Genomic DNA, 24,442 nt, shown 5'->3' with positions numbered 1-24,442 from the left:
CACTGAGACTTTTCGGTGAGTTATCAGGCACAGTCTTTCTGTCTTTGATTATTTTCCCTTTGTTTTGTCAAGTCTATTTCATGATAGAGGATGTTCCAGCTAATACCATATTCACTTGACGAGTGGTCTCGGCCCAAAACGTCGACAGTGCTTCTCCCTATAGATGCTGCCTGACCTGCTGTGTTCCACCAGCATTTTGTGTGTGTTGCTTGAATTTCCAGCATCTGCAGGTTTCCTCATGTTTGCTTTTTAAATTCACTACTGCGAAGCCTCTGCCAGTGATGCCTACCCCGAAGAAGTTTAAATCTTCTCTTTGACAGGAGTTCAGTGAAACCCTCTCCCGTTGCTCCCCATCTGTAATTTCTTTGGCCCTTCAATTTAGTCCTGACGAAGGGTCTTGGCCCGAAACGTCGAGAGTGCTTCTTCCTATAGATGCTGCCTGGCCTGCTGCATTCCACCAGCATTTTGTGTGTGTGTTACCATATTCACTTGGTTGCTATTTGACTCAATTCTTTCTTTAGACTCTTTTAAATCATGCAAATCCTGTTTTCAGATTTCTTCTGGCACTGGCCTCCTCAGTATCGAAAACATTTTTAAAAGGCAATGTCTCAAAAAGGTGATATTCATCATTAAGGACCACACCCCCCCCCCCCCTTCACCCAGGACATGCCCTCTTCTGATTGCTACCATCAGGGAGGTGAGACAGAGACACACACTTGCTCTCTCGCTCGAACAGCTTCTTCCCCTCCACCATTAAATTACTGGATGGACAAGGAACATTGTACACTACATCAGTATTTTTTCTCTTTTTGCACTTTTTTGTTACTGTAATTTAGTTATGTATTACAGTGTACTGCTGCTACAAAATAACAAATTTCATGACACATGCTAGCGGTATTAAAGCTGATTCTAATATTCCTCCCTGTTGTCCTGGCCATTGTGTGTCATAGTGCTTTTGAGATTTCTTGCATTCTTCCACTGTTATTCTTGATTTGCTCCTCTACCCTCGGATTCCAAGGAATTCCTTCCCAAAAGCTCACTTCCCCTTCCTATAAAGATGTCCTTGTGAAGGTTCTTGGTCCAAAACGTCGACTGTTCATTCATTTCCATAGATGCTGCTTGACTTGCCGTGTTTCTCCAGCATTTTGTGTATATTGTTCTGGATTTCCAGCATCTCCTGTGTTGCTGATTAGTGCTTGGACACCTGCCCATAACTTGTTAATGAATCCATAAACACTACCATTTTGTATATATTATTGTAATTTATAGTCTGTTTTATCTGTTACTTTATTGCTGACACAAAACAATAAATTTCACAGCATATGTCAGTATTAATAAATCTGCTGAATGCTTGTTGATGTCCCTTTGAAATATTTGAGGATATTTTACTACGTTGAAAGTGCTAAGTCAGATCTTGGTTGCTTTCCAAGAGGGGCTTTCATGGAAGGTTGGGTGCATTTATTTCATACATTATTATTGCACATTGGTAAATTACTGTGTATATTATTATTCTGTACTCTATTAGTTATTACAATTATATTGCTAAATGGTGTTTTTTAAATGTTGCTGCTGTAACAAAATTTTAGACTTGATCAATAAAGTATTTATATGACTGACGTTATTGTAAAGGAACTTTTGCTGGGACTGCACAGTTAAGTGTGGCCCACATCCTGAGTCAGACCCGTCATGCTGGTCTTTGCGCCTCTTGTACATCATGCTTAAGACTGGAAAGTCAGAATTTCTTCAGTCCTGTTACGTGTAGGTCCCCCTTCCCTTCTCTATTCCCCACTCTAGCCTCATATCTTTTCTCCTCATTTGCCTAGCACCTCCCTGTGGTGCCCCTCCTCCTTCTCTTTCTCCCATGGTCCACTCTATCAGATTTTTTCTTCTCCAGCCCTTTCTTTCCTACCTATCACCTCCCAGCTTCTAACTCATCACTCCCCCTCCTCACCACCAGGCTTCACTTATCATCTTCTGAACTGTCCTCCTTGACCTCTGCCTACCTCCTGCCATCTTCCCCCTTCCTTTCCAGTCTTGATGAAGGGTCTCTGCCTGAAATGTAGACTATGTTCATTTTCATAGATGCTGCCTGATCTGTTGAGCTTTTCCAGCATTTTGCATATGTTGTGCTGGATTTCCAGCATTTGCAAAATCTCTTGGTGTTTATGGTCTGCTGCTAGGCTGTGTTGTGCTTTGGTGCCTCTTGTACATCAGACCCAAGTGTGGTGGAATGTCAAAATTTCTTTGGTCCCGTTAAGTGTAAGTTGTGATGCTGTTCGCAAAGGGAGCTCTGTTCAGAACAACAACACTCCAGGGTGTTCATAAACTATTTTTTCCTTTAATTCAATCTGGTGTAAAGTGAAGACAGTTAATTAGTATTTAATTGAACCACTTAATTAGGTTGGGAATTAACATTATTGTAAATGCTAAGATGTGTTGTTTGGTAGATGCATGGCTCAGTGTGGAACAGAACTACACAAACCAGTGAGAATCAAACATCAGCCTGTGATTTGTGTTTGCATTTTCTTATATGCTAGAGTGCCCGGGGTGGGGAGTAGACAGTGGGGATGAGCTCCAACTACTTATTAAATGCTCCCAATGGTGCATATCTCAGATAGCCTCTGACAATCTAGTTCCTAGTCATCATGTGGGGCTGAGTTAATAAGCCTGGCTGAGCTCTTTTGACTGACAGAAGAAGGGGAAAAGGTGGGTTACTGACTCCTTAAAACCTGTCACTCTGGGCAGATGGGGCTCATCAGCCATGGTTCGCAGCTCATCTAAGAGAAGGAAACCTCTAATCTCAAACTTCAGCTGCCTTGTGGCTGTACCCACTCATGGGACGGGCTTCAGGAGTAATTCTCAAGGAAAAATTTGGAGCTGCAGTCCCTAGGCTAGTCCTATGTTGAGATCAGCACTGACTGGCAACCCTTGTGATGCTGCTGGTGCCAAATTGTATTGATCTCTGCCGTTCCTTAGAATTTATCAGCTGTGTGGAAAGGGGCAGCCTGCTGCATGGTCAGCAGTTTCCTATCATACTGCCCTAGCTTGCATATATGTGGACAACTAATGTGTAGATACCTAACGTCTAGGGTCGACCCCAGCCAACAGAGGCCCTCAAATTAGTGCTCTGAGTTATAGAGAGTTTAAAGACCCGCCAGGACTTTCAAACAGCTTTTTATTAATTCTGGAAATAGTGTGTAATGTGATGCCTTCTCTCAATACTGTGTGACTGTTTCCCCATCACTGTCATTACTTCTGTATGACTTCTACACTTCTGCCTGTAAATCTGAAGAACACACCATTGCAATACCCATTAATCTTGTCCACTACTGTGTGTTGTCATATTTTCCTTGATGTTCAAATCATCGAACCTTAAACAACACGAGACCTTCCTAGGACTGGGAACTTCATTGAGATCCTTCAGGGCAGATCTACAGTTCTGATTAAGGTTCTCATCCTGAAATGTTGAAATTATTTCTCTCCGTAGATGCTGCCTGATCTCCTGAGATCTTCCTCCATTTCTCATGTGTTACTTCTGATTTCCAGCATTTGCAAAATCTCTTGTCAATATGTTTCTCTTGTTCAGAGCACTAATGGACTGTGGGGGAGTGGTGGAAATTGGTGATAGATTGGTGCCACAGGGATTCCATGGTTGAACAATTGATTTTGGCCCTGATCTAGTGCTACTTTCATTTTTCTATGTAAGTATCATGTGGTTATTAGAGAGTGAATTTTCATGCTGATAGTATGGGTCAAATCTGCACTGGGTTCCAGAGATAGAAGACCAGTGTTTAAAGATCTTACATCAACAAGTCTTTCTGCCATTAATCACATCCACACGAATCTTCAAGTACCATCAAGGGAAATTTAAGTAAGTACATAGTTGGGAGGGGTGTAGTCAGGTACAGGTCTGTGGGTCTAGGCAGAATAACAGTTTGGCACAGACTAGATGGACCAAAGGACCTATTACTGAGCAGTAGTACTTTATACTTCCTCTCCCCATTTTATATTAATACTATATACTGGTATGTGGTTTGTAGTCAGTGGCATCAAATTAGCTGCGAAACTCATGGCCTCCTGAGGTCACAAAATATACTCACAAAAGCCTGACTCTGCCTGTAAGCATTTTTTTGACAGATCATAATTTCCAGGGAGGAATGGTTAAGCCATTTGGTTTTAGATGAGATGGTGTTAGAAATTAACAGGTGACATTATGCAAGTATGGCAGCAGATGATGTATGATTCAACATTAGTCATTCAGGAGTATGTAGCAACAGAGAACATGAACCTTGCATAGTTTACCTGACACTGATAGACATTGACATTATTGACTTCTGTCATGAGTTGGATTGTATCCAAGGATGTTTGTTTACTTTGAAAGGCATGAAATATTGCTGCATCAGATAAAGCAACAACACAAATGCTTAATCAATCATAAGACATCTGAAAAGCAAGAATTGTAGTTGTAATTTGATAAAACTGAACTCACCCACTTTGTCCGTTATTTGGTTGACTTCACTGTATTTTATTTTCTCTTTTCAACTAGTATTTAAACTTTTCATAAAACAAAACATTACAGCATAGAATGGGCCATTCGGCTCTCAATGTGCTGACCTTTTAAGATCAATCTAACCCTTCCCTCTTTTCCTGGCTATATACTTATTTCATTCCCTTTCCTATTGACATCCCAGCTGATTTAACCTCTTCTGAAAGAGTTGTGGATGCATTATCAGCAGCACTGTTAACCCTTTCAGTATTTCATTCTTGTGGCTCAGTGATTGGTTTTGAAATTGTGTAATTATAAACGTGACTGTGGAGATTCCTGGCTCTGTCTGGTCTGATCACATAATACTAATGGCTCCAGGTTTCTAAAAGCTGAATGTTTTGAGCATTTTTATTTGAATCTCTCCATAATCTAGCCCCCCCCCCTTGTTATGGATACAATGCATTGAACTGGAGAATGTGAACAGAAATTTTAAAATGGCTTCCTGATCATTTCATACTATTTTAAGTACTGATATTTGAAGAATGGTCTTGTCCCAAAATGTCGTCATTTTATTCATTCCATAGATGCTGCCTGACCCAAGTTCCTCCAGCATTTTGTGTGTGTTGCTCTGGATTTCCAGCATCTACAGAATCTCCTGTTTCCAAATTGATAGAACAGCATATGGAGAATAGTTTAACCAAAAGCTGAATGTACCATACCAATATTATTGTATTTGAACTCCACACTGCAGAAATGCTGTTCTCCTGGACTTGACCAGACCTTATGTTTAGTGCAACACTATTACAGTTGGAGTTTGGAGTTCAATCTCAGCATTTGTGTAAGGAGTTTGTATGTCCTCCGTGGTTTCCTCCAGATGCTCTGGTTTCACCCACAGTTCAAAGATGGACTGGTTATTGTAAATTGTCCCATGATTAAGCTAGGGTTAAATTGGGGGTTGCTGGCAGCATGTCTTGAATGGCCTATTCTGTGCTGTATCTCTAAATCAAGGGTTCCTAACGTGCAGTCTATGGACCCTTCAGTTAATGGTAGGGGTCCATGGCATAAAGGTTGGAAATCCTTGCTCTAAATAAATGAACAAAACCTGCCCTTTCCCATTCTCTTTCAATAAATCATTAACAGTTTAAAAACCTCTTTTTCAGGACTCCTGTGATCCACACTTCTGTATATGCGAGGGGAACTGTTATGGAGAATGTTGCAGAGAAACCTTTGGAAAGTGCGCCTAGTCAAGTAAAGGTAGGAATGGGTTTGATTTGGGACTCAAGTAGAGGTCACACTGATTACCTTATTGATCAAATCTTGGAGACTGGAATGGAAATGCCTTGGGCACAGTAGAAAATGATGTCTTTGCATTCAGTGGTGGTGTCTCAGATTACAGGCCCAGTAAAGGCAGATTTCAAAAATGTGCATGCAACAATGGTCTTGGGAATGTAAGGGTTAATATTAGAGGAGTGTTTGATGTCTCTGGGCCTGTACTCGCCAGAGTTCAGAAGAATGGGGTGGGGAGAAGAACTTGATGAAAGGCCTAGATAAAGTGGGACATCAATAGGATGTAAATCTGGGCTGGGAAGTGGAGGATGGAGTTCAACCCAGATAAATGTGAAGTAGTTCATTTTGGTAGGTCAAATATGATGGCAGAATATAGTATTAATGGTAAGACTCTTGACAGAGTGCAGGATCAGAGGGATCTTGGGGTCTGAGTCCATAGGATACTCAATGCTGCTGCGCAGGTTGACTCTGTCATTAAGAATGCATACGGTGCATTGGCCTTCATCAACCATGGGATTGAGTTTAAGAGACGAGAGGTAATGTTACAGCTTTATAGGACCCTGGCCGGACCCCACTTGAAGTACTGTTCTCAGTTCTGGTCACCTCACTACCGGAAGGATGTGGAAACGATAGGGTACAGAAGAGATTTACAAGGATATTGCCTGGATTGGGGAGCATGCCCTACGAGAATAGGTTGAGTGAACTTGGCCTTTCGTCTTTGGAGTGGTAGAGGATGAGAGATGACCTGATAGAGGTGTGTAAGATGAGAGGCATTGATGATGTGGATAGTAAGAGGCTTTTTCCCAGGGCTGAAATAGCTAACATGAGAGGGCATGGTTTTAAGGTGCTTGGAAATAGGTGCAGAAGAAATATCAGGGTTAAGTTTTCTACGCAAGAAGTGGTGAGTGCATGGAATAGGCTGCCAGCGATGGTGATGGAGGCGGATATGATGTGGTCTTTTAAGAGACTCTTGGATGGGTACATGGAGCTTAGAAAAATAAAGGGCTATGTGTAACCCTATGTTACTTCTAAAGTAACTATGTTTGGCACAGCATTGTGGGCTGAAGCACCTGTATTGTGCTATAGGTTTTCTATGTTTCTAAAGTGGATGTGGAAAGGATGTTTCCTGTAGTGGGGGTGTCTAGGACAGCCTCAATAGCAGAATGTCCATTTAGAATGGGGATGAAGCGAAATTTGTTTAGACAGGTTGGTGAATCTGCAAAATTTATTGCCACGGATGGCTTTGGAGGCAGAGTTTTTGAGTATATTTAAAGCAGATTGATAGGTTGTTGATTAGTCAGGGCATCAAATGTTAGAGAGATAGCAGGAGGTTGAGTTTGAGAGGGTTAATAAATCAGACATGATGGAATGGTGGACCAGACTCAATGGGCTGAATGGCCTAATTCTGCTCCCAAATCTTATGGTAATGTGCCTCAGATTACAGGCCCAGTAAGGGCAGATTTCATAACTTGCATACAACAGATGCTCCTAGATGAGGGTAAAGCCATGTTCAAAGTACATTTATTATCAATGTGTGTTTGTTTGTGTGCTACCATATACAACCCTGAGATTAATTTTCTTGTAGGTATACACAGTAAATACATAGAAACAAATAGAATCAATAAAAAAAATTGACAAACTAATGTGCAAAAGACAACAAAATGTGCAAATAAAAAAAAGAAAAATCATAAACAATAAATATCAAGATCACAAGATGTCCTGTCCTTAAATGTGAGTCCAAAGGTTGGATTGAGTTTCAGTGTCTGAGTGAACGGACCAGTAATGGACTGGGCCGCAGACCAACACATCTTGAATTTATTTTCTGTGGTGATTGAATTGATGCCAGCTAAGAGTGTATTGAGATATCAGGGTTGAATAGGGCACTGTTAAATAACAAGTGACTGGGAAGGAGAATAGCTCAGATGATCCTATAGCATTGCATCTGAGTATTGTCCCACACTTGAAAATATCCATGGAATTTGTTGTGGCAGGTTAGTGCCATGAGGAACATGTGACCATTTAATCCTGCCAGGATTAGAGACCATCACATGTGAAGATGCGTTGAGGAGCTAGGGCTCTTCTCTTTGGACTGAAGGAATAGAGGTATACAAGATAAGAGGCATGGCTAGTGGATACCTAGATATTTTTCCTAGGACATAATTTTTAATGTGATTGGAGGAAAGTATAAAGGGAAGATATCAGAGGCAAGTTTTTTTTAAAGGGATTGGTGGGTGCATGGAACACGCTGTCAGTGGGGTGGTGGAGGCACATATTAGGGATGCTTAAGAGATGGATAAAATTAGAATGGAGGGCAGTGTAGAAGGGAAGGGTTAGATTGATCATGGAGTAAGTTAAAAGGTCAACACTACATCATGGGATAAAGGGCCTATCCTATTGTATGTTCTATTTGAACTGTGGGTCAACTAATGATGAGATATGCATGAAAATGGGTGATGAGTCAATGTAATAGATCAGGGATTTTAAATAGCCTGATGTCTTTTTACACTGAAAAATGTGCACAAACAACATTTGTTTCAGAGTAGTGCAGAAATACTACCTCTATGGTTTCCATTATCATCTTACTTGCACACGGCAGCAATTTTTGTTTGCAGTTCAGCTTTGAGGGTTGAGTGGTTCCTTAACACCAATGGAGTAAAGGTGGACATTGTACTTTCTCAGTTTGCACATTTGCTGGGGAAGAAACACTGAGCTGTTGTGGTTGGGCGTGGAGCTAAGACAGGAACAATGATGAATGAATGGTCAAGTCCCTTTAAAAGCAGTATCAAATATTAACCTTGAAGCAACTGTTACTTTCCCTTTGGCTAATATATGACTCGAATTCTGCATAACTGTGCTCCCTTTTAATCTCTTCAAGTACCCTGTAAGTAGGGGCAACTGAAGGTAGATGAGCAAAAGTTATAAATGTATTTGGATAGATGGTCTTTAATTTTAAAAAAAATATTTAGAGATGCAGCACAAAAGCAGGTCCTTCCTATTCAATGAGCCTGCATTGCCCAATTGCACCTATGTGACCAATTAATCTCTCATCAGTACGCTTTTGGAATGTGGGAGGAAACCAGAGTAGCTGGCAGAAACCCATGCGGTCACAGGGAGAACATACAAACTCCTTACAAACAGTGACGCAAATTGAATTCTGGTCACTGGTACTGTATAGCATTGCTAGCCACTACCTACTCTGGTTATAAAATTCAGCATTACATTGAAGTTGCAGATTTTTGATTGTTCAATTTAGAACAAAACTTTTTATTGGATTGAGCAAGCTTGATCATGAAACCCAGAGTAGATTCCTTCTGTACCTTTCTTTGGAAATAGCGTGGTGTGAATGGAAATGTCAAGGGAATTTCCAAGAATTAATTGCGGTTTATTCATTCATTGTGCTATGTCATATGACATAGGTAGTTAATGGTCTTTCCATAACCATGACTGTTCTTGGCAAATTTTTCTAACGAAGTTGTTTGCCATTGCCTTCTGGGCAGTGTCTTTACAATATGGATGACCCCAGCTATTATTAATGCTCTTCAGAGATTATCTGCCTGGTATCAGTGGTCGCATAACCAGGGCTTGTGATGTGCAACAGCTGCTCATACGACCATTCACCAACTGCTCCTATTGCTCCACATGACCCTGATTGGTGGGTGGGCAGCTAAGTGAGTGCTATATTTGCCCAAGGGAGGCCTGCAGACTTGCAGAGTGAAGGGGTGCCTTACACCTCCTTTGGTAAAGATGTATCTCCACTCCGTCACCCTTTGGGGTTACCACAGCTAAATAGATTGTGTTAACTAGCTGTACGTTATATTGAAAATTAAGCTACAAGCTTTGCTTGCTGCATTTCCTGATGGTCTTAAAGTGTGTGTATATTTTCTATACAGTATGTACATTTGCTACTTTGTTAACATTTGGGAAACTTGAAACCACTCAAATTTAACTCGAGCACAAAAATAGCTGACAGTGAATTTGAGGAAACTCTGCCGACCTTCGTATAACAAAGTCATGCACGCTTCCCAGCAGCTGTAGCTTCTATGTCAAAGGAGGCAGCAGGAAAAAATAATAATTCTTCTTCCATGCTTACCCTTGCCACCATCACACACCCTGCCCCATCTCCTATTAAATTTCACATTGTGGGAGCTCGCTTTGCATGCAGGTTGGCTGCTGCCTTTCTTTGCATCAGTAACTAGATTTTAAATATACTTGATTCTGTAAAAGTACTTTGCAGATGTTGGTCAAGATGGCACCAGTGAATGACAATTCCTTAGGTGACATTTATCAGATAGCCAGTCTCCAATTATTTCACTTTCTTTACATCTGCTTGTTTCTTTTGTCTTGATTGTGTTTCGGAAATTTCTGGAACCTGTGACATTCGGTTTGGAATTCGATTGAATGGTCTTAGCACTCTGCTTTCCCCAGAAAGGAATGTGAATGTGAGCTGCCTTGTGAAGAAGACCAAAGACAGGGCACGGGGTCATAAATGGTTCCATTTTCAAGTATTGAGGACATTTGAATCATTGAGGCATATGTGGAGGAGGTCAGCAGCTGTTTTTCACAGAGACCATGGGGTCGATGGCAGTTGTTAGCCAGGTCAGTGGGATTTGGACCTAGTGTAGTGGTTACTCTTCATTGAAGGAATAAGTTTGTGAGGCCGCTCTCAAATGCTGATGGGAGGTTGTTTTCTATATTCTATATTATGTGATTATTGGACTGTAGATTATATGGGTCTCCTTCAATTTTCTGTGTTTTCTTTTTTGTCACCAATTAGCAGGTGGGCAGTATGTTACTTTTCGTGCGAGAGAGGGTTTGGGGGTTCAATGCTATTGTCACTACTTTTGGCGCAAGGGTGGGGGTTTGAAGATTGTGAGTTTTTTCTTTTTTGTGCATAGGTGGGGTCGATGTTTTTCTGTATGATTTTTCTGTATTTCATGGCTATCTGGAGAGAAAAGAAATACCAGAGTTGTACGTACAAACCCCATTTCCAGAAAAGTTGGGATATTTTCCAAAATGCAATAAAAACAAAAATCTGTTATATGTTAATTCACGTGAACCTTTATTTAACTGACAAAAGTACAAAGATTTTCAATAGTTACAAGATTTACAAAATACAATTAAGTTGATCAGTAAAACTACTGAAAATCTTTTCTTTGTACTTTTGTCAGTTAAATAAAGGTTCACGTGAATTAACATATCACAGATTTTTGTTTTTATTGCATTTTGGAAAATATCCCAACTTTTCTGGAAATGGGGTTTGTACGTACTTTTGACAAAATGAACCTTTGAATTTCTGTGCTGTGAATGGTGGCCCTCACCCTTGCACTGAACTGATTCCTCAACCTATGGATTCACTTTCAAGGACTTACAACTTATGTTCTCAATGTTACTTATTACTTACTATTTGTTCCTTTTTGTATTTGCCATACCAGACCGTGATGTAACCAGGTAGCTTAACATCAGAGAAGAGTGATTGCACAAATACCCATTGGGCCAGGCACAATCTTGCTACTACCATCGTGTAGGTAGTACAAGGGCCTTAGATCCTACAACCATCAGGTTCTTGAACTGCTGTGGATAACTTCACGCACCTCGGCTCTGAACTGATTCTATAGACTCACTTTGCAAGACTCATGTTCTCAGTATTTTTTTTGCACAATTTGTCACCTTCTCCACATTGGTTGTTTGTCAGTTTTTGTGTGTAGTTTTTCATTGATTCTATTGTGCTCACAGGAAAATGAATCTATTTGTGAAACCTTTGCAATTACCTGGTTTTCTGTATTAATTACTCATAAAATGCGGCCTGATCTTCATCTAAGTCACAGTAATAGACTAACATAATGAGCCTAAACTAATAACCCAAATAATTGTACTACTACTTGTCCATACTGAACAATCACAGTCTATGTTCTTAAAAAAAAAGTATATGAACCTCTGGGCTAATGCTTTCTACAAAAGCTATTTGAAGTCTGGTATTCCAATTGTGACCCTCTCACTGTGGCTCACAACAAACTTAGCTTGTTAGCTAACAGTCACATGACTCGGCAGTGAGAAGGCCACCTTCAATAAGCAACACTCGTCTAGGTTTGGTATGATTCGTGTTTAACCAAACAAGAACACTGGATTGCCTGATGAGAGTGAAAATTGTGGTGAACGTTGTATAAATACTGCCCCATGCAAAATTATCATTCACCAGAAATGACAGATTGTACACCAGTATACAATTACGGTGAAAGTATATTTACCAATATTTTGACTTTAGAGAAAGGGGCCATTGCAGTTAAAGCAGTCTAAATATGTACATAATTGTTGGAGCTTGTTTCTGTAGTAATTGGGTGTATCGCTTTACTCATGGCGCCAAATTCCCTTGAAAAACATCACAAACAAACTGGCTAACTCCGAAGTATTGGCACATCCTCCTTAAAGCCATTCAGGTGCATAAAGTGTGTGTGCGCACCCTTAACTCCTGGTGGAGTTGTCGGGGTGCCATCATGACAAGCTTTTTGCACCGATCTTTTTGGTGATTGCTCATCGTATGGCGTGTCTTGGGCATCTGAAACCTAGCGGAGCCCATTTTTACGAGGTCGTGTTGCTAGCTCAACACTCAACCCAGGCACAGGTGGAGAGCGTACAAGGGAGCTGGCCAGATTCGAACTCAGGACCTCTTGCCCCGAAGTCCAGCGCTGATGCCTCTACGCCACCAGCCAATGTAAAGTACTCCTTGCAAAAAGGTTTCCCCTACTGATAGGGTGCTCAGTCTTTCCTTGTGCTCTTCTCCGCACCTCCTCACAAAAGACCCCACACCAAACTACTGTCCTTTAAAAAAATCTGACACAGCCCAGCTCTATTGAATTTTACATAGCATCCCGCTGGGCAGCATGTTACAACACGTACCCAAAACAAACCCAACTGGCTGACACAACATTCCTACGTTGGGCAAATGGCTCCTTGTCTTTGGCTGAAGCCAAAACACCAGTCTGAGACTTAACTAAGGACAGCATTTAACTGCATTTGCAGAAAAACAATAAAACATGTTCTTAACCAAGGCATTACACAGTCAATGAGATGAGATTGGAGGTGTGGGTTGTAGAGGTGCCTTGCCCTATATTAAAAAAGACTGTCAGGTTACTGACAGAGCCTGATCTTCTCAAGAAAGATCTGTTTATGTACATCTTGCCTCAATCAAAACAACTTACATAGGACCTTAGAAAAAGAATTGTAGAGATGCATGAAGCTGGAAAAGACTACAGAAGTATTTTTAAAGACCCGAGTGTTTATCATTCACAGTAAGAGAAATTGTCTACAAGTGAAGGAAATTCAATACTGTTGCTACGCTCCATGCCAAGATCCCACCAAGAGCACTAAGTACAGTGCTGAAGGAGGTGAAAACGAACCCAAGGGAAACAGTAAAAGACCTGCAGAAATCTCTAGAACTTGTTAAAGTCTCCGTTCATGTGTCCAATATAAGAAAAGCACTGAACAAGAATGGCCTTCATGGAAGGACACCATGAAGGAAACAAATGCTGTTCAAAAAAAAAACATTGTTGCATATCTCAAGTTTGCAAAAGACCACCTGGATGTTCCACAATGCTTCTGGAGCAATGTTCTGTGGACAACTGAGACAAAAGTTGATTTTTTTTTTTAGCAGAAATGCACACTGCTATGTTTGGAGAAGAAAGGGCACAGCACACTAAGACCAAAACCTCATGCCAACTGTGAAGCATGGTGGAAGGAGCACCATGGTTTCGGGCTGCTTTGCTGCCTCAGGGCCAGGAGAGCTTACAATTTTTGAGGGGAAAATGATTCAAAATTGTATTAAGACATTTTACAGGGGAATGTCAGGGTAGCAGTCTGTTACCTGAAGCCTAATAGAAGTTGGATAATACAACAAGACAATGATCTGAAAGATTAGGGTTAATCAACAACAGAATGGTTTAAAAAGAAGAAAATTTGTTCTTTGGAATGGCCAAGACCAGAGACCAGATCTTAACCCAACTGAGATGCTGTGACATGACCTGAAGGGGGCTTTTCATGCAAGGTGTCTCCGAAATATTGAACTGAAACAATTTTATATGGAGGAATGGTCTAAAGTTCCTCCTTGCATTGTGCAAATCTGATCAGTGGCTACAGGAAATGTTTGGTGGTGGTTATTGCTGCCAAAGGAGGTTCTACCAGTTATTACAGTAAATACAAGGGTTCACGTACCTTTTCCAGCCTAGACTGTGGATCATGAAACAATGTGTTCATTAAAGACATGAAAAGTACAATTATTTATGTTACTGGTTTAGGCAGATTGTGTTTGTCTATTATTGTGACTTGGATGAAGATCAGACCATATTTTGAGTAATTAATGCAGTAGGTCAGATAATTGCAAAAGGTTCACAAACTTTTTCTTGCAACACCAACAAATTACCGGTATATTCAATACAACCAGTTGCCAATTACATTTTGACAGTTTAACCCAGCCACCCCTAACCCTCATCCCCACCCAGTCTCCACCCCCTTTCTTCCTCTCCACTAACCAACTGAATAGTAGTGCATACATAGACAGAGCATTTCTTATTTTAACAGAAGATCTTTTAAGTTAGATATCAAATTTGTCCACATTAAGATTGTGTTTGGTTGTGCATCATTTACTGTTACTGATGATAATTCCAGGTAAGAAATGTCCAAAAAGCTCCGAAGCCAGTGAGTATTTGAAATATCACGAGGAGGTTTCCAACGCTGGACTACAATCTTCTTAGCTGCAGTCAGGCCTGCCAGTCAGATTTTGCATGTTTTTACAACTGTATATGCATTTTGATAATTTACTTTGGACAGCACACACAAAATGCTGGTGGAACGCAGCGGGCCAGGCAGCATCTATAGGGAGAAGCACTGTTGCTGTTTCAGGCTGAGACCCTTCGTCAGGAGAGGACTCTGGTTACTCTTGCACTTGCTGTCTAATCCACTTTTCACTCCTGTGTTTTAATGTTTGTGCAGAGTGCATAAGTTCTTATTTGCTCCTTATCTATGGAATTTTCCTCTTGTTGACTGGGCAGCATGAAATCCTTTGACATCTTGTCCATAGAATTACACACATACAATAACCAAGCAACCAGCCTGCTTGTTAGCTGATTGTAATCTTGCACTTCTGATACTGTATTGCTGTATGCTTTTATCCTTTTTTCTGTAAGCCCTTTGTTGTCATTGAAAATGTGATCTCTGCCTCGATTCCTAACTCTGGCAGTACATTTGTCCCTCAGTTCTGGTAAATGGTAGTACCATCTATTCTAAATGAACTTATCACAGTTTTCTCTCATTACACATCTTTTAACCTCAGTTCCTTTTGTAAGGGTTTTGCTGAGTGTTAACTCTGCTTCAGACAGCTGCAAGTTCCCACATGTGAGAATGTAACTACTAAGTATATAGTGCAAGATCAAAGTACATTTATATCATTTTCTTGTGGGCATTCACAGTAAATAAAAGAAACACAATAGAATCAGTGAAAACTGCATGCAACAGGACAGACAAACAACCAGTGTGCAAGTACAAAGGAGGAAAAGCTATCAATATTGAAACGCAAGATGAGTCCTTGAAAGTGAGTCCATAGGTTGTGGGCGAGTGAAGTTATTCCCTCTGGTTCAAAAGCCTGATAGTTGAGTGGTAAACCAGTTCCTGATACAGGTATGTGGGTCCTGGGGCTCCAGTACATCCTACCTGATGCCAGCAGCAAGAAAAAGTCATGGCCTGGATGATGGGGGTCCTCGGTGATGGTTGCTGCTTGCTTGTGACTGCTCCCTGTAGATGTGCTCAGTGGTGGAGAGGGCTTTGCTTGTGATGTACAGGGCTGTATCTACTTTCTGTAGGATTTTCTGTTCAAGGGCATTGGTGTGTCCAAACCAGGCCGTGATGCAGCCAGTTTGTGTACTCTCCACCATACATTTAGGTGGATATGTGCTACCATAAATGTGTTCTTGGGTGTGAATGAGATCACAAACCAAAGTCAAATTTAGCTCCAGGGAAATTTCAGAAAAATGACTTAATTTGAAGAGCACGGTACTTAGAGTTTTGACTAATTATTTATCCTCGGCCAATGTCACTTACAAGCAATATGCCTGCATATTTATCTTTTTTTTTGGTCATTTTGCCAACTCGAACAGAATGTTGGCATTTTGTGCCAATGGAATTAACGAGGACTTGCAACACAACTATACTATTGGCTTAATGTCCTTGCAGAAAGGCTGTGAATTTTATACATGCCATCTTCAATTAAACAGTAAGTTTTTTTTTCTGGGTGGAGGCTTATTCAATTTTAATTCTTTTGAGAACTGAATGTCCACATCTCTTCATATTCTGGGACTTTTTTTTGAAGTTTAACTTCATCAAATCTCTGGTACCAGTTTTGTAGAGTTTTTAATGATAAAGAGCTTTATTTGTGAAATGTACATTAAAACAAAGTGAAATGTGTCATTTGTGTCAACAGCCAATACATTCCGAGGATGTGCTGGGTGCAGCTTGCAGGCATGGCAAGCCCAAACTTACTAACCCTAACCTAAAGATCTTTAGAACGTGGGAGGAAACTGGAGCAGATGAAACCCACACAGTCAAGGGGAGAATGTATAGACAGTGATGTAATTGAACTCTGGTCACTGCTGCAGTAATTTTGTGCTTGGATGGAATAGTAGAAAGGGTATTTTACTGTGTATCTAAATCTGTGTTTCCGGTTTCAATATGACCTCAACAAACTTAAATGTAGGATAGGATTCACCGCAGCCCCTCTGATTCTCACCATTCCCTGACATCCACTAAGCTAGTACCTACTGACCTATTGCCTGCTCTCTCCAGGGAGGGGATTTGTGAATATCAGCTGGACCTCTTGACATCTCCTTCCTGGACTTGATGTATAGATCGACCTTTCCCTCTTCAGTGGGTGCCCAGAGGTTGGGATTGTGGGGCTGAGGAGGAATCAGGTTTAATATTGCTGCCATTTGTGAAAAGCCGTGGATGAACGAAGAAGTACGTCATCTGCTGAAGGCTAGATCTGTGGCATTCAAATCTGGCGACCCAGGCCTGTACCAGAAAACCAGGTATGATTTGTGGAGGGCTATTTTAAGGGCAAGGAGACAATTTCGAACAAGGTTGGAGGTGACATCGGATGCATGGCAACTCTAGCAGGGTCTGCAAGACAGTGCTTCTAACAAAGTGAAACCCAATAGCATGAATGGCAGCGATACTTCACTACCAGATGAACTCAACATCTCCTCTGTGTGCTTTGAAAGGGTGGACACAACTACAGCTTTGAAGGTCCCTGCTGCACCTAATGACCCTGTGATCTCTGTCTGAGAGGCCGATGTTAGCCTGTCTTTAAAGAGAGTGACCCCTCGGAAGCAGGAAGGTCCCGATAGGTAAGGCTCTGAAAACTTGTGCCAACCAACTAACGTACTGTTAGTTACTCCTATTGTGGCAATAGGAGGACATTTTCAACCTCACTGCTACAGGTGGAAGTTCCCACTTGCTTCAAAAAGGCAACAATTATACTTGTGCCTAAGAAGAATAATGTGTGTTGCCTTAATGACTGTCACCCAGTAGCATTCACATCGACAGTGATGAAATGCTTTGAGAGGTTGGTCATGATTAGACTGAACTCCTGCCTCAGCAAGGACCCGGACCCATTGCAATTTGCCTATTGCCACAATAGGTCAACAGCAGACGCAATCTCAATGGCTCTCTACACAGCTTTAGACCACCTGGACAACACAAACACCTACGTCAGGATGCTGTTCATTGAGTATAGCTCAGCATTTAATACCATCATTCCCACAATCCTGATTGAGAAATTGCAGAACCTGGGCCTCTGTACATTCCTCTGCAATTGGATCCTCTACTTCCTAACCTGAAGACCACAATCTGTGTGGATTGGTAATGACATGTCCTCATCGCTGATGATCAACACTGGCGCACCTCGGGTGTGTGCTTAGCCCACTGCTCTACTCTATATACACATGACCATGTGGCTAGGCATAGCTCAAATACCATCTGTAAATTTGCTGACGGTACAGCCATTGCTGTTAGAATCTCAGGTGGTGACGAGAGGGCGTACAGGAGTGATATGTGCCAACTAGTGGAGTGGTGCCGCAGTAACAACCTGGCGCTCAACATCAGTATGACGAAAGAGCTGATTGTGGACTTCAAGAAGAGTAAGACAAAGAAACACACATCAATCCTCATAGAGGGATCAGAAGTGGAGAGTGAGCAGCTTCAAGTTCCTGGGTGTCAAGATCTGAGGATCTAACCTGGTCCAACATATCAATGTAGTTACAAAGAAGGCAAGACAGCAGCTATACTTCATTAGGAATTTGAAGAGATTTGGCATGTCAGCAAATACACTCAAAAACTTCTATAGTTGTAGCATGGAGAGCATCCTGACAGGGTGCATCACTGTCTGGTATGGAGGGGCCACTGCACAGGACTGAAAGAAACTGCAGAAGGTTGTAAATCTAGTGAGCTCCATCTTGGGTCATCCTGCAAATTATCCATGACATCTTCAGGGAGTGGTGTCTCAAAGGTAGTGTCTGTTATAAATGACCTCCAGCACCCAGGGCATACTCTTTTCTCACTATTACCATCAGGTAGGAGATACAGAAGCCTGAAGGCACACACTCAGCGATTCAGGAACAACTTCTTCCCTTCTGCCACACAGTTCCTAAATGGACATTGAACCCTTGGACACTATCTCACTTTTTTTAATGTACACTATTTGTTTTTTGTATGATTTTTATCTACTCAATATACATTGATTTACTTATTTTATATTTAGTATTTTTTTCTCTTCTATGTCATGCATTAAACTGCTAAGTTAACAAATTTCACGTCACATGCTGGTGATAATTCTGATTCTGTTTTATGGCAGCAGTTCTTTGGAATTGTAATCGTCATCATGTGCTGTGTTATATAATGTAGACGATCATGGTCTCATGCTCATGATTGTTCTTGGCAAATTTTTCTACAGAAATGGTAGCCATTTCCATCTTCTGCAGTGTCTTTACAAGAATATTGAAGTGTCTTTCTGCAATACACAAAATGGTTGAGGAACTCAGCAGGTCAGGCAGCATCTATGGAAGACCTTTGATAAAGGGTCTCTGCCTGGAATATTGTTGTTCACTCTTCCATAGATGCTGCCTGACCTGCTGAGTTCCTCCAGCATTTTGTGTTTGTTGCTCAAAATATGCGTCTGTTGGGCTTCTGAAGTGTCTTTCTGTTCACTGTAACAGGAAGTGAGAGGAAAGCACGAGATTATCAATTCTCTCGTCTCTGGGGCAATCGCTGGTGCTGTGGCAAAGACAACAGTGGCACCACTGGACAGAACTAAAATCATATTTCAAGGTAAGGGACCATGTTACAGCAGAAATGATAACCCACTCGGTATCCTCTCCACATGAGTGCTGCACTGCAGACCAGGTGCTGTCATTATACTGTGACCGTGTCACCCATGAACCCGGGTGCTGTTGTGGTGTTGTACTGCATTTTTTACATATTACATGTATTTGGAAAAATTATATGAACTTTTGCTTTCAGTAACTGTTGTGACCCCCTTGTACACCAATAATTTCAACCAAGCATATCTGGTAACTGTTGATCAGTCCACATCTGTTTGGAGGAACTTTAGGCCATTCCTCCTTACAAAACTATTTAACTCTGGGAGATTGGTGTGTTTCCTTGCATGAACTGCTTGCTTCAGGTTCTTCCACAACATTACAATAGGATTAAGGTCAAGACCTTCACTCAGCCATCCCAAAACACAAATTTTCTTCTGGTAAAGCCATTCTGTTGTTGATTTACTCTTATCTTTCAGATCATTGTCTTGTTGCATTATCTAAATTATATTAAGCTCCAGGTGACAGACTGGTACCCTGACGTTCTTCTGTAAAAATGTCTTGATGCAATTTTGGATTCATTGTTTCCTTAATGTAGTGGTCACCAACCTTTTTAAGCCCAAGATCCCCTACCTGGTGTAACCTCCTGGGTCGCCTGAGGCTCACTCAGCTCGTTCTCGTCTAGGGGGAGCAGCCTTCGCCCCGCCAAACTGGGTAATCAGCTTGTGTAGATGCTGTGTGATGTCCCTGCCTCACCAAAGAACAAACAGGACACCATATGCGACTAAATGATTACAGTTTATAAAGATTACTATAACTAAGTAATTAATAACGATACAGTATACATGAAGGAAAAGAAAATAAAGAAAAGGCGCCAAGCTTATCAAAGTCCAAACCACTTCGTGCACAACCGTTGGAGCTCAATTACTGAAGTCTTCTGGCCACCATTCGATCCCCTCTGAACTCCTCGACTCACAGGTCAGGACCACCCGAAGTGGTCAACCAAACACATCTATCTTCGTCTCCTCTCCTCCGGGTACCTCCTGGCCTTGGACCCCCGCTTGGGAAGTCTGTTCCTCGCCCAGTTTATAGCATTGCGTCCTCTCTCTCACCCCCTCGCGCCAATCTCCCCAAAAGCCAGCCAACAATAGTTTACAGACTCAGAAGAAACAACAACATTAATCCCAATTGGTTAACAAAGGAATACAATTCTCGTTATCAGTAGATTTTAGCCTAAACAAGCTTCCAGCACTCTCTCGTAACAAAGAAGCATTCCTACTTTTAACAAAACAAAGAAGCCCTTTTGATTAACATATGCAGTAACAAAGAAAAAGAAGAAACCCCCTTTACACTGGGAAAGGCAAGCTCAACCCCAGATTGATTACCGGTAGTTACACGCATGTGCACCGGGGCAGAAAAGACTGGAAGTAAAACCTCGCAACCTGGAAATAGAAATAATGTATAAACATCAGGGGTACCCACCCTTTTTTTCCACCACAGACCGGTTTAATATTGACAATATTGACGGGGGTGGGGGGTTTAAACATGACCGGAATGCGGCGATAGTCAAAGCAGGTTCCTTATGTCCAGTCTATTTCGCAACTTAGTTTTTGCGGCTCTCGCACTTAGCTTCTGTCCCGCTTGCTCAAATTTTTTCTGCTGGAAAAACTCAACGGGTTTATCTTTAAGTGCAGGGCACTTGGTTTCAGGGTACCGAAGCAGCTTTGAGTGCTTCATTGCCTCATTAGACAGCCTCTGGGCCCGAACTCCAGCCTCCCGCCCGCCAGACGCCTTGGCCAGGTGCGGCTGGTCGTGGGTGGGGTGAGAGGACCGTGCCGGGGCCGCGCGGTCACAGTCCAGAGAGAGCGACCAAGCGAAGAGTGCGACAGGACATGCGCCCACCCCCCTTGTAGGATCTATCGGCCAACAAAAGTTTGCTTTAGTAGATCGCAGCGATGTAGTTGCTCTGCTACTTACGAAACCCTGAGCCTGGATTAGGTCGTCTATGAATATTTTAGCACTGGCTTTCCCACGAACATTCGGTGTGCTAAACAGGTTTAGAGGCGGTGCCCATCTTCCACGCTCCAGGCCAGTAGCATCGGCACTTCCCGCCGGCTGTGTGAGGCCGCCAGTGTTACCTGGCGCAAGGGTGTCACAGCGTTTAGGTGACTGATGACCTCGCGTGGGTTCAACTTCAACAGTGGGCATGCGCACTGGGCAGAAAGAATGGAACTAAAACCCTGCAACCCAGAAACAATCTCTCAACAGTATTTGTGTATTTATTTTTCTTTTTTTTTCGGGATCATCTACTGGGAAAGTCTCAAAGATGAGACCAGTCCATCGCGATCGACGGGTTGGTGACCACTACCTTAATGATTGCAAGCTGTCCAGGCCCTGAGGCAGCAAAGCAGTCCCAAACCATGATGCTCCTTTCACTAGGCTGTAGAGTTGAGATGAAGTTTTGGAGTTGGTGTGCAGTGCCCTTTTCCCTCCAAATATAGCATGGTGCATTTATGCCAAAAAATTGAACTTTTGTCTTGTCTGTCCACAGAACATTTGTCCCAGAAGTGTTGTGGAATAGGTGGTCTTTTGCAAACTTCAGGTGTGCAGCAATGTCTATGTGTGTTGTTTTGTTGTGTTTTTTTTAAGAGAGCAGTGGTTTCCTCTGTGGCGTCCTTCCACGAACACCATTCTTGTTCAGTGTTTTTCTTATTATGGATACCGACTTTATCAAGCTGTACAGATTTCTGCAGGCCATTTGTTACCCTTGGGTTCTTTTTCACCTCTTTCAGCATTGTGTATTGTGCTCTTGGTGTGATCTTTACAGGATGCCCACTCCTAGGGAGAGTAGCAACAGTACTGAGTTTCCTCTGTTTGTAGACAATTTCTCTTACTGTGGACTGGTGAACTCTCGGGTCATTAGAAATGATTTTATAGCCTTTTCCAGTTTGGTGCATCTCTACAATTCTTCTGATGTCTTCTGAAAATTGTCTTGATCAAGGTATGGTGCACATAAACAGATCTTTCTTGAGAAGAGCAAGCTCTGTCAGTAACCTGACTTTGTGTGTCTTTTTTATATGGCAAGGGCACCTGTACAAACCACGCCTCCAATCTCATTTCATTGATTGGCACACCTGACTCCAAGTTGCTTTTGTAGAAGTTATTCCCCCAGAGGTTCACATACTTTTTTGCAACAAATACATGTAATATTGGATCATTTTTCAAATGTTTCATTTATTTAATTGGGTTCTCTTTATCTAGGACTTGTGTGAAGATCTGATCACATTGTATGTCATATTTATGCAAAAACAGTTTTACAGGGTTTACGAACTTTCTAGCACCATCTTGAAATTTGTTATTTTGTGGCAACAGTACAGTGCAATACATAAAAAAAATTACTGTAAGTCACAATAAAAGGGCAAAAGAGGTAGTGTTCATGGACTACTCAGAAATTTGATGGCAGACATGAAACTGTTTTGTGTCTTACTGATAACTGTTGTGGGAAATTGACACTATTCACACTGATCAATACAACAAACTCCTATTTTCCACTCAGTCCAAATTGAATGGAATATTTGTTCATACTGTGAGCCAGGTTTATTAGCTCAGACTATGTGCATCTCATTATAGTTTTATCATGTCTGTCTTTTCTGTTCACAGTATCTTCAAGCAAGTTCTCAGCTAAGGTGAGAATGTCATCTTTTCCCTGTCTTCTCAATCCTTCCTGGACCCTGTTCCTATATCAGTTCTGTGATCTGCAAGGTGTCTTACTTTAAAGACATGAGAAAGCTGATTGTTTCCAGTTGGTTTCTATTGAGTGCTATATTCACTATTGACTCTATCTATGAGCAGCTGTCCTCCACTTGACACTTGTGGTCTAACTTGCTGATGTATATTTAAGGCAGAGGTTGATCTTTCATGCTGCACTGCCCAGCAAACCACATGTTTAACCCTAGCCTAATCGCAGGACAGTTTACAATGACCAATTAACTTGCTAACCAGTAGATAGATAGATACTTTATTCATCCCCATGGGGAAATTCAACTTTTTTTCCAATGTCCCATACACTTGTTGTAGCAAAACTAATTACATACAATACTTAACTCAGTAAAAAATATGATATGCATCTAAATCACTATCTCAAAAAGCATTAATAATAGCTTTTAAAAAGTTCTGAAGTCCTGGCGGTTGAATTGTAAAGCCTAATGGCATTGGGGAGTATTGACCTCTTCATCCTGTCTGAGGAGCATTGCATCGATAGTAACCTGTCGCTGAAACTGCTTCTCTGTCTCTGGATGGTGCTATGTAGAGGATGTTCAACTTTGGACTGTCAGAGGAAACCAGAGCACCTGGAGGAAACGCACATGGTCAAGGGAAGAACATACAGACTCCTTACATATGACGTTGGAATTGAACTCCGAACTCTGAGACCCCGAGCTGTAATAGCGCCAGCTAACCACAACGCTACCATAACTCTGTTACTGGCAGTAAATAGTTATGTTGTGTAAGGCATGATTTAGAAAGCTAATGGAAGCAAATTCAATGCAACTCAATGCAAATTCTTTAAATATTGAGGGAAAAGTACAGGGAAGGAGTGATAACAGCCTCTTTAATCAGAAAAAAGAAGTCCAGATCAGTCGGTTTAGAGTCAACTAAAACCTTGGACAACACATTAGCTTTAAGAGTGACTTAAGTGAGGAGAGGGGGGGTGGAATCCCATTGTTTTGTGCCCAGATAATTGTATTGGTAAATTTAAACATGGGAACAGTACAAAGTTGTACCAACCAATGTAAATTTCCTCCACAGTCAATCTAACGCTTCCCTGTTACACAGCCCATAAGCTTCCATTTTTCTTTCATCCACCTGCCCATCCCAGTCTGTTAATATCCTTAATATTTCTGTCTCAGCCATCATTTAAGTGAGGTAGTAGCAGCATTAGGCCATTCAGCCCATCAAGTCTACTCCACCATTTTATCACCACCTCTGGCAGTGTGTTCCATGTACTCACCAGTCTATATTTTAAAAGGAAAATGTACCTCTAAGTCCCTGAAACTTTCCACGATCCACCTTAAACAGATGACCTCTGGTATTGGCCTTTGCCGCCCTGTGAACAATGTAAAGCAGCAAGATGCTATTTTCATCCCATTTGTACTCATTATTTCAGACTGATGGTGGAATCCTAGAGCTTGGGGGAACTCGAGTTTCAGAGGAATGCAGATACTGAATTCGTTGGAAAAGGATTTAGCACATGGTTAACACAAAGATATGTGCTTTAAATAGAGAGTGAACACCTTCAAGTTCCTCTACCTCAAAA

General features: G+C 41.6%; 1 protein-coding gene across 4 annotated transcripts in view; it reads left to right on the top strand.

Annotated features, from left to right (window-relative positions):
* The window catches only part of slc25a42 (solute carrier family 25 member 42), a 93,797-nt gene that overhangs the window by 29,993 nt on the left and 39,362 nt on the right, over window positions 1–24,442 (top strand). For 3 of the 4 annotated variants that reach the window (XM_073068097.1, XM_073068096.1, XM_073068094.1), the window contains exons 2-4: window positions 5,647–5,740; window positions 19,027–19,138; window positions 22,789–22,814. In XM_073068097.1, coding sequence (XP_072924198.1) covers window positions 5,690–5,740; window positions 19,027–19,138; window positions 22,789–22,814 — 189 coding nt within the window. In that variant the 5' untranslated portion in view covers window positions 5,647–5,689. Of the gene's footprint in view, window positions 1–3,586; window positions 3,702–5,646; window positions 5,741–19,026; window positions 19,139–22,788; window positions 22,815–24,442 lie in introns of all 4 variants that reach the window. The other variant, XM_073068095.1, reaches the window with a different exon arrangement.

This window comes from Hemitrygon akajei, chromosome 16 (assembly GCF_048418815.1).
Source record: "Hemitrygon akajei chromosome 16, sHemAka1.3, whole genome shotgun sequence".
Classification (NCBI taxonomy): Eukaryota; Metazoa; Chordata; class Chondrichthyes; order Myliobatiformes; family Dasyatidae; genus Hemitrygon; species Hemitrygon akajei.
The sequence above is the reverse complement of the archived record's forward strand: the minus strand, read 5'-3'. Positions and strand labels throughout refer to the sequence as shown.